Genomic DNA, 10,910 nt, shown 5'->3' with positions numbered 1-10,910 from the left:
GATTGTCTTCCTGGCCTTGATTGATGTGGGAAGACTTAACTAAAAACCTAAAAGGGGCCCACTCAATTTCCCAGGTTTGGGTCCTGAAATGTATGACAGCAAGAGCTGTCTGAGCATGAAGCTCGCGTGCATTAGCGTCTCTCTGCTCCTGCCTGTGGATGTGACTGGCTGTGCAAGTTTCCGGTGCCCAGCTTCCCCTGCAACAATAGGCTGTAACGGGGAATAGTGAGCTGAAATGAATCCTTCCCCACGTTGCTTTTTGCAGGACGTTTGACCACAGCAGCAGCAATGGAGGTAGAAGGATTGTCAGTAAGCTGAAGAGCCGACGGCGAGATGAAAACTCATCTCCAAGAACAGCATTAGCCCCACTTCAGCAAACTCGCAAACCCCTTTCCCGGCCCTGAGAAGGGCCACTAAAAATGAGGCTGTTTCTACATAAATGAAGTTGCCTTCTTAACGGGAAGACTGATGTCACCGTCAGATGTCTGTCATCCACCAAAAAGATCTGAAGGAGCTGGGGGAGTAGCTCAGCTGGGAGGGTGCTTGCCCGGCATGCGTGAGACCCTGGGTTCTAGTGTCACACTACGTAAGCCAGGTGCAGTGACGGGCACCTGTCCTCCCATACCAAGAAGGTGGAAGCAGGAAGGTCAGGGGATCAGAGTCACCCTTGGCCTCATAGTGAGTTTGAGGACAGCCTGGGCTACATGAAACTGCTTCAAACAACAAAAAAGAAAGGGGGGGCAGGAGAGATGGCTCAGTGGTTAAGAGTGCCTGATGCTCTTCCAGAAGACTTGGGTTCAATTCCCAGCACTCATGTGGTGGCTCACAATTGTTTGTAACTCCAGGCCCAAGACATCTGCCCACTTCCAGCCCCCTAGGGCACCAAGCATGCATACAGTACACATACATACCTGCAAGCAAAACATCTACACACATAGAAATAGAAAAAAATTAAAGAGAATAATAACACAAGAACAAAAAAGATTTTAAAATCCACTTAGGTTGTTAAAAACGTTATTATTTACTATTGTTATAGAACAATGGACTACTGAATAGTCATTAACACAACTTTATTAATATAGACATTTGCAAATGAAGTGAATCATGCCAAAATTAATTGTTTTCTGGTAACTTCACCTTCTCATGTACAACACTGAAAATTATTTCATTCATGTTTACTCCAGATTCCCATTTTTTAACAAGAGTCACAAAAAAAACAGGCTTCTAAAATATTCTGGAACCATAGCTCTTATCACAAAGCCATGTTTCATGTTGTTGACAGTTTCATGTATAGTAATATATATGGTAATGTCACCTTAGAAGCCAAATAACTCTAACTAAAGAAAAAAAAATCACTGATTGTGCCAACTAGTGGTCAATCTTTGAGGCAGAAAGGCCTTCTGAGGGTGTAGGTTTCTTTGTTTTAGTCATCACAAACTTTCCAGAATGACCCCAAATTTGTTGGCCCCAAGTCAGCATCAGGAGTTATTACTCGGAGACTCCTGTCTACACCACTCTCTGTGGATGGGCTGACTCCACCCACCTCAGTTCCCTCTTGGGTAACCAATTCTGCACTCAAAGCCATTAGCCAAGCCTGAGAGCCCCACATTTCCTGAAAGGAGACAAGAACAACAATCTCCTCACCTTCTGTCTCTTGTCACTTGCCAAAGATGCCAAGGAACAAACTTCAGATACCTTGTTATCGAAGGGTCCCCAAGACGGGGAGTTGGGTCCCTGACACAATAATTAGGGGGTTCCTACATTGCTGAAAGTCTCTGGGGAGTCTGGTTCAGGACACTGGGGTGCTTAAGGAAAGTTTCTGGAAACCTAACCTTTTAACTTGTGACAACAAACTGGATGTGAACTCTTACCCTTGCATTGAACTTAAGGATTTATGCCCCCTCTAAAAGTTATAAAAACAAATTCAAACTCTTTAGCACTGAAACCTATTTTTTAGAACTTTTTAGATCAACAAGATTAACTGATTAACTTCTGTAGACAATGGATCTTAAGTTAGCCCATGTACTTGCTTGGCGTTTTCTTTGCCCAGTGCCCACAGGGAAGGCCTTTATAAGTGCAAGAGTCGCCAGGCATGGTGATGCAAGTCTTTAATCCCAGTGCTTGGGAGGCAGAGGCAGAGGCAGGTGGATCTCTGTGAGTTTGAGGCCAGCCTGGTCTACAAGAGCTAGTTCCAGGACATCCGGGGCTACACAGAGAAACCCTGTCTGGGAAAAACAAAGCAAAGCAAAACAAAACAAAACAAAAACCAATCAAACCAAGTGCCAGAGCCCCGATAAGCTATTTCCTGACCTTCATTTGTCTTCCATCAGCAGGTGGAAGTCCAGAAGTCTCTCAATAGTTTGGAACTTCAATAAGCTCAAGAATATACAGTAGCAAACCTGCAAAAAACTACCTGTGGAGATTTTTAATTTATTATTTATGTGTATGTGTGTGTATTCGAGTGCATGCAGGTGTCAACAGAGGCCCGAAGAGGGCACTGGATCCCTGCAGCTGAAGTTTCAGGCAGTTGTGAGCCACCTGACATGGGTGCTGGGAATTGAACTCTGGTCCCTCTGTAATAGCAGCAAGGAGCAAGTACTCTTAACCCCCAGGACCCCTTCTTTTTAGATTTCACTTGGAGACTTTAGGTGGTTAAATCTCATTACAACTTCTTCAGTTTTGTGTTTCAGAAATACATCTTTTGGTTTTGTTGTTTAAACACCTATGTTTAGAAATGTCAACAGCGATTGCCTTTAAGTTCCTAGAGTTTTAAAGATCACTGAGGCTTCATGCCCTGTGTGGGCCATGGATCTGAGTCTCAGCCTTTTCCATCACCTGACAACTGATACGGATTAACTTTCCTTAATTAACTCCCTCCTTCCAGAGGGAGGATCTTTTTCTTGCTCCATCCTCATAGCAATACTGACTCGCTTTTCTCTCCACTTGGTTTCTTATCTATCACCAGGGGTGTGATTAGTATGAAATCTACAAAGGCACACAATTCTCCAGTCCCTGGGGCACAATCAATCAATCTCAGGTTCTATATCTGGTGTCAGGGCAATTTAAAACTGACTAGAGCAGTAAATCGTGAATGTCAAAATATTCAAATTTTAATAAATTTCCACAGATTCAACCAGTTTAGAAAGCCTGTCTTGACTCTGGGTGTTTTTTCTTCTTCCTTGCTAATGTCAGTTGGGTTTTCTTCTGTGATTTCTTTTGCTTCTATGAAGGCCTCATACATTTTCTGGACTCTGATCACTTCTTTCTGGGCATCAAAATGGACTTTCTGCCTGGTTAGAATGGGGACGATCAAGTTGAAATCACTAATTCGCTTGTTTAGCTTTCGGATGTTTTCTTGAAACTTCTCACACACTTGGTTCCACTGTTTCTGTCCCCCAGGTGTCAGGGGGTTCCCAAGCTTCTTCCTAGACACTAGAAGTGCTTCTCGAAGCTGCTCAATCGTATCTTTGATTTCCTTCTGCATCAGAATCCACTCTGGCTGATACCCATTATCTATCAATATTCTGTTTAGGTTGTGAGTCATGGGATCAATATATGAACAGCCAGAAAACTTCTTCAGAGGCTTTCCTTTCCCGCTGAGATTGTCAAAGTCTCCCTTTGCCATTGACTCCTGAATGAGGTCCTCTACCAGGCGCTCCATGGCTTGAGTTATCTTTAGTTCTTTGCTCTGCCTTACGTCTTTGACAGTTATGCTGTTAGCAAAGAGCTCCCTCTCAAGTTTCTGTCTTTGATATTCCATCACCTGCTCTGTTGCACGGTCTGCCCTAAACTGTCTGTACTGTTTCTCTCGTTGACTCGGTGTCCCAAAGCCCACGCCTTCAAAGCTCAAATAATGCCGGTGCTGAGGCGTGTTGTATTTGAATTTGTCTTCTTCTTCTGTGTCTTCAGCTTTCTGTCTGGCCTGTGTTTGTTTTATCACATGGGAAAGCACATTCCTATAAGCTTCTTCGATCTTTATAAATGTTGCTGAATTGGCATCGTTGGAGCCGCTGTCTGGATGATACACCTTGGCGAGCTTATGAAAAGACTCTCTGACGTCATCTACAGAGCATCCTTCACGTAGATTCAGCAGACTATAATACTCTTTGATCTTCTTCTTGGGCTTATGGGTTGAGATCATCCTAGATCCAGGACCTGAAAGCAATGTTACCCCACGAGGAGTCAATGAAGCGCTTATTAGACGTGGTCTTAAGGTCTGCGCCATCTTCGTGCACATCATGTTCATCAATGTGTCTGGTATTCTTCCCAACAATGGTCTGCAAAACAGCAAACAACAGTACACTCGTATCATCAGTCACTTTCTGGTTTTCAATTAAGAAGTAAATTCAGGTGTACTTAGTAGGTATCAGTTCTTGGAGGGAAGAGAGTGGACTGAGGTTTGGTTCCCAACACACACACACACACACACACACACACACACACACACACACACACACACACACACACGGCAGCTAGCAAATGTCCCTAACTCCAGTTTAAGGGGGTCTGACACCTTCCGGCATACTCAGGCCGGATGTACGTGGTGCTTAGACACACATGTAGGCAACGAACCCACAGGCATATAAAAAAAGAAAAAGAACAGTCAGCTCTTTGCACTGATGTTGCTAGGCCAAATGTATTTGTGTAGTTAAATTTATACATTTTACTGATTTTAGCTAGAAAGTGGACATTGGTGTTTAGCTGTGACACAATCTGAATTCTTCTACTCACCAAGCACAGAATTTTAGACCTAGAAAGTTCTTAGAATTCACCTAATCCAACTTTCTCATTTTATAAGAAAGCAAGTCCATAACACTACAAGGTGTGACAAATGATTAGGGCTGGGCACAGTAAGGACTTGGCTAGACTGGTTTTTATTTGTTTGTTTTGAGGCAGGGTTTCTCTGTGTAGCCCTGGCTGTCCTGGAACTCACTATGTAGACCAGGCTGGCCTCAAACTCACAGAGGTCCTCCTGCCTCTGCCTCCCTAGTGCTGGGATTAAAGGCGTGCGCCACCATGTCCCACACTTGGTTTAATTATATCCTCAGCAAATGTGCCAAGCACCATTTTTTATTTTTATTTTTTTTGGCAGATAGTGTACCATGGTCGTCACGAATACTTGTTGCACGTCCAACAGGGAGCATCAGAGACAGTTACCCAGTGTACAACCGACTTTAAGCTCCGCACCTCCCTGTTTGCTAAGTGCTGGGGGAGAGGGGGGAATGAAAAGTGAGCGAGCCCCTGCTGTCTGTGTTAAAAACTCACGACAAAAGGCAGTGACGCGTTAGAGGATTACTGGGTGTGAACTCCGGGACAGGACGTCTGATTGTCAGGCGTGTTGTAGATGTCATAATATAGGGGTCAGTGGATTTAGAGTTGTCAGGAATGCTGGTTGTGACGCTCACCGTGGGGAGGGGTGCCTCAGGACAGTGTCGGTCCCGCTGCCCCCCTACTCACCTTCCCAGACCCGATGGGGTGGGGGCTCGGCGGCTCGCGGCCCCGCGGCACCCCTGCGCCTCTGGCAAGCTCGCCCGCTCGCCCGGCTCGCCCGGCTCCTCCCGGCCCGCCGGCTGCTGGCTCCGCTGCCGCGCTACTCCGCGCAGCCCTTCCCAGCAATGGGAAGCCCTTCATCACACCTCACCGCTACGGGCAGCCTCCCTCACCATGGACACCGTCTCTCTCTGACAGACCCATACCCCAGGGGACAGGGGACATGTACCTCCGGACGCCAGTTGTACCCGGGGGCGACAGGCTCCGCCTCCACCGCTTTCGAGGGCAGGGTTTGGACGCTTGGGATTATGGGAAATGTAGTTCTATGGCAGGTGCAGCGCGCGGAGGGGGGGCAGAAGAGTTGTGGAGGCTGGCCCGGTGTACTGATTTGGAGAGCACGGGACGAAATTGTTTCGGCGGAGGAAGATGAGGCTGTTTGCCCCTGTGGGACACCTCCCCTGCATTGTCAGTAGGTTTCCTTAGGCCTAGAAGTAAGTCTTTCGTTCAGCCAGTCTTGTTTGGTTGGATGTTTGCTGTTTTTTGACTCACTTAGCCCAGGCCTCGCAGGCCTCAAACTCACTATAGGGTAGAGGAGGACTCTGAGTTACAACCGCCCCTTCCATCTTCCTTCATCACTTGTTTGTAGGAAGCTGGGGGTACAAAGCCAAAGGCCGATCTGAGCTCGAGGCCAGCCTGGTCTAGAGAGAGTTCCAGGACAGCCTGGGCTACACGGAGAAACCCTGTCTCAAAAAACAAACACACAAAAAAGTTATTCATCTTTCAAGTTCCTTCTCCATTGTTTTGAAGAAACAAGCAAAGACTTTTTGAGTTGAAAGTTGTATATATTCCATTTTTTGTGTACTTTAGACAAGATTCTTCTCCATAAAGTTAGAATACTGGTAAATCATAAATGTGGGGGCTGGAAAGGTGGCTCAACCGTTAAGGCTGCTCTTCCAGAGGACCTGTAGATTCTATTCACAGCATGAACGTGATGGCTCCAGGGATCTGATATCCTCCTCTGATCCCAGTGGGCACCAGGCAGACACGTGGTGCACAGACATATACACACAAAATACCTACACACATAAAATAAGTTTTTGCTTTGTTTTTCAAGACAGAGTTTCTATGTAGCTTTGGGGCCTGTCCTAGAACTTGCTCCATAAACCAGGCTGACCTCAAACTCAGAGATCTGCCTGCCTCTGCTGGGATTAAAGGCATGTACCTCCATCGCCAGGCTCAATAAAATAAAAAAAAAATTAAAGTAGTAATGTGGGGCTCTAAATATGTTCAGTAGTTAAGAGCACTTTTTGCTCTTGCAGGGGACCTGGGTTCACTTCCCAGCCCCTCAGGGTGGTACACACCCATCAGATCCAAAGGGTCCAGATCTCTCTCTTGACTTCTGTGGCATCAGGCACACATAGGGTGGGTATACATATATGCAGGCAAAATGCTTGTGAATGTTAAATAAAATAAATCTTAAAAAAAATAGTAAATGGCTGGGTGGTAGTGGCATCGAATGCCTTTGATCCCAGTACTTGGGAGGCAGAGACAGGCAGATCTCTGTGAATCTGAGACCAGGCTGGGCAGACTTAGTCCCAGGACAGCAGGATTACACAGAGAAACCCTGTCTCGGGGAAAAAAAAAAGTAACTGTATATATAGTTTTTGCTGCTTCTAGGATAATTACTCTGTGGGTACACTGTGTTAAAAAGTCCATGCAAACCAAACCAACCAAACAAACAAAAAACCCAGCTCTTACTCAAAAGGAATAAGAAATAGCTTATTCTGAGCTGTAGGAATCACTGTGGTGGGGAAGCACAGATTGAGCTTGCTCAGAACAACATGTCCTAGGAGGGAAGTAAGTACATGAGCGTTCATTAATTATAGAACAAAGAAAGCCATAAATCAAGGCACTCACCAAATACTGGGTGGCGACCACAGGTTGAAGGGCCACAGTAAAGTGGACAAAACTGGGTTATAAGTTTCAGACACCATCTGGGATCGGTGGAAGCTAGTAGTCGGCTAAGGATGCATTTTTAAAGGCTTTGCAGGACAGTATGCGAGTTTAGACACTGGTCAGAGATGACTGGCTTAAAAACAACAAAACGAAACTAAAAGTAGTCCAAGATAAACTGGCTATGGCTTTGTGGTTTTGTTTTTATTTTTCGAGACAGGGTTTCTCTGTTTTGCTTTGGAGGCTGTCCTGGAACCCGCTCTGTAGATCAGGCTGGCCTCGAATTTACAGAGATCCGCCTGCCTGTCTCTCAAGTGCTGGGATTAAATGCTTGAGCCACCAAGGCCTGGCCTGGCTTTGAAACTTTTTTTTTTTTTTTTTTTTTTTTTTTTTTTTGGTTTTTCAAGACAGGGTTTCTCTGTGTAACTTTGGAGCCTATCCTGGCACTCGCTCTGGAGACCAGGCTGGCCTTGAACTCACAAAGATCCGCCTGCCTCTGCCGCCCGAGTGCTGGGATTAAAGGCGTGCGCCACCAAAACCCGGCTTTAGCACTTTAGAGGCAGGCGCAGGTGGATCTCTAGTTCTATATAGCAAATTGCAAGGCACAATCTAGGTCTAGTGAGACCTTGTTTTATTTGTCTTTTGTTTTGTGTCCTTCTCCCCCTCCCAAGACACAGTTTCTCCGTGTAGCTCTAACTATCCGAAAAATCTCTCTATAGACCAGACTGGCCTCCAACTCAGGCCTCGCCTGCCTTTGCCTCCTGAGTTCTGGGATATAGGATGCACACTCCCCTCCTGCCACAGCAAGGCATGGGATTTTAAATTTAGGAACTGGTTGGTCATTGAGCAAGAAGCCTCCACCATAAGTGCTTAGAGCCTCAGTCTCCTGCTTCTAAAGTCTGGAGCAACAGGCTCCTAGCTCCCAGGCCTTCGAGCTGTAAGGCTCTTTCTGGGCTTCTAGTCTAACCCCTAAGTCTTGGGCACACAAGCTCTGGAAGAATTTCCCCTCACCCATAATATCTATCTGAGCAAAAGGACTCAGCCCGCTAATTGGTACCCTAAGTTCACATGGATTAGATAGGGCCTTACAGAGCATGGTGCCTGAGGGGAGACTGGGAGGCTGGCGGGTACCATAGGGAGGGTTCTTGCAGGCCTTTAGATCTACTTTCATTTTCAAAGGTAAAGTTTGTAGTGAAAACTTTGGAATGAGGCTCTCTCATCTCACGCTGTTTTAGTGAAGAGTAATGAAGACGAATTTTCTTGATTTCATTAGTTCCTCCTTTGTAATTTTAATTAAGAATATGATCAAGGGCTAGAGAGACGGCTCAACAGGTAAAGGTGCCTGCCACCAAGGCTGGAGACTTGAGTTCAATTCCCAGAATCCACATGACAGAAGGAGGGACTGGCCCCTGTGAGTTTTCCTTTGTGGCTTATACCCACTGTCCCCGATTAAATAAAAAACACAACCAGAATTGAAGATGGTCATGGCAGTGGGCTCCTGCAATCCCAGCACCTGAAATCCCGGGACTGATGACAGCAAGAGGTCATAGTGAGGCTCAGGTCAGTCTGGCCTGTATAGTGGGACTCTGTCACAAACAAGCAAACAGCTGGGCGTTGGTGGCTCATGCCTTTAGTCCCAGCACTCGGGAGGCAGAGACAGGTGGATCTCGAGACCCGCCTGGTCTACAAGAGCGAGTTCCAGGATAGCCTCCAAAGCCACAGAGAAATCCTGCCTCAAAAAAACAAAACAAGCAAAGTGAAACTCAATTTCTGTGATGCATTCCAGCCACAGCCCTGTCAGAGTTTCCTACCCTTCTGTGGTGACTTGAAAGAGACATGGCTCCCAAAGGGAGTGGCACTGTTATGTGTGACCTTGTTGGAGTAAGTGTGGTCTTGTTAGAAGTGGTGTGTCATGGTGGAGGTGGGCTTCGAGGTCTCATATATACTTAAGATACATCTTAAGTATCTTCCTGTTACCTTCTGATCAAGATGTAGCCAGCACCACATCTGCCTGCTTGCTGCCATGCTCCCGCCATGATGATAATGGGCTGAACTTTTGAATTGCAAGCCACCAGCCCAATTAAATGTTTTCCTTTGTAAGAGTTGCTGTGGTCATAGTGCCTCCTCAAAGCAATAGAAACCCTAACTAATACAATGTCCTCTGGTTTCTTCTAGGTATTTGGTGACAGGTACTGGGTGATGGAAGTGGTTAAAAAAGGATCATGGTAAAACTTTACTTCTAGCTTTCTGTGTTTTCTGGGACTCCTGCTTACAAATACAAACTTGAATTATCAGAAAAGAAAATAACCGATAAAAAATTCATACACTCGCCTGTAAAGTGAAGGGAACAGACCCTCACTTAGCCCCCTGCTTTAGCAGCCATGACAGGCTACAGAAAAGACACTTAGGCCTCTGACACAAGGAAACTCCAGACCCCCTTCCCCCCAACCTCCTAGGTACTTAGTTCCTGGGAACTGTTTGGGCACAAAAGAAAGTCCAGGGGAGATCAAAACCTTCTCTGTAGTCTCCAGGATACAGTTTTGAAAACTATTGGTATCTGTGTACAACAGTTCACATGCAAGTAACAAGACAAAGTCATAGAAACCACAGAATGTTCCCTCTCAGCACTGACCAATGAAAATAATTGGTACACAGGTATTTCATGCCAAAATGACTTTGAGATATTCTCCTGATTGTTCCCAAATGTCAACCAATCAGAAACCAACCTGTATCTACCTACTGACGTAATCCTGTAACTTGTGTCATTAAAACCTAGCAGTAGACAGGGAACTTTACCTCCTCTGGAGGCTGCTGCATCAGCTTGCTAGATGGTGTCCCTCCTGAGGTAGTATAGAAAAATCAATAAACCTTTGTGTTGGTGATCTGTCTCCCTAGTCTCTTTGGAGATCCTAGTGACTCAGGCACAACAAAAACCTTGCTTTTACAGTTCAGTGGGTCTATCTCCCTGAGGTCTCTTTGGGGACCTTTTTGACTTGGGCACAACATGAAGACCTGCAGATTCAGAATTTAAAATGAAGGAGGAAGTGGGTTCTGTCGTGTTTTTAGAATAACTTCTAGATTCCTTTCAGTTCCTCTCCTTTTAGTCTGGAAGAGAAATCTCAATTGGAAGCTTAGAGGGAACAGGGAGATTTACATCAACAAACTTAGGGGACTATTTGAAACGGTACTGATGACAGATTTGAAAAGAATTGGCTCTGGATTTCATTAGTCACTGGGAAATGGAATCCACTACAATGCACAGTGGTGTCCACCCACAAAAGTAGCTCAGGGTTGGTGGGGCTCCCTATGAATCAGCAAGGCCATGAGACTCATACACTGCTGGTGTGAGTATGACTTGGCCAGAAGACTTGGTAGAAGATTGGCAGTGTCTGCTAAGGCTGAAGGATCAATAATCAATTACTGGGCAGTGTCCCAGTAATTCTATTCCCAGACACCTAGCAGAACAG

General features: G+C 45.7%; 1 protein-coding gene and 1 long non-coding RNA gene across 4 annotated transcripts; one reads left to right on the top strand and one right to left on the bottom strand.

Moving 5' to 3' along the window:
• Positions 1-997: 997 nt before the first annotated feature.
• Positions 998-7,601, bottom strand: Dnajc28 (DnaJ heat shock protein family (Hsp40) member C28). Of its 3 annotated transcripts, none has more exons than XM_027415593.2 (2): positions 7,408-7,601; positions 998-4,277 (listed from the first exon to the last, which is right to left on the bottom strand). In XM_027415593.2, the coding sequence occupies exon 2, from the start codon at positions 4,244-4,246 to the stop codon at positions 3,104-3,106; it is 1,143 nt and encodes a 380-aa protein (XP_027271394.1). In that variant the 5' UTR covers positions 4,247-4,277; positions 7,408-7,601; the 3' UTR covers positions 998-3,103. The 3 variants fall into 3 exon arrangements, with proteins under 3 accessions (XP_027271394.1, XP_027271393.1, XP_027271392.1); XM_027415592.2 differs by lacking the exon at positions 7,408-7,601 and adding an exon at positions 5,720-5,949; XM_027415591.2 differs by lacking the exon at positions 7,408-7,601 and adding an exon at positions 5,458-5,760.
• On the top strand, positions 5,830-10,325 carry LOC118238760. Its single transcript, XR_004769829.1, has 2 exons — positions 5,830-5,981; positions 9,619-10,325. It is a non-coding gene; the product is annotated as an uncharacterized LOC118238760 (long non-coding RNA).
• The last annotated feature ends 585 nt before the right edge of the window (positions 10,326-10,910 follow it).

Source organism: Cricetulus griseus, chromosome 4, assembly GCF_003668045.3.
Source record: "Cricetulus griseus strain 17A/GY chromosome 4, alternate assembly CriGri-PICRH-1.0, whole genome shotgun sequence".
Lineage (NCBI taxonomy): Eukaryota > Metazoa > Chordata > Mammalia > Rodentia > Cricetidae > Cricetulus > Cricetulus griseus.
Note: the sequence above shows the minus strand (reverse complement) of the source record. Positions and strands in the feature narration are given on the sequence as shown.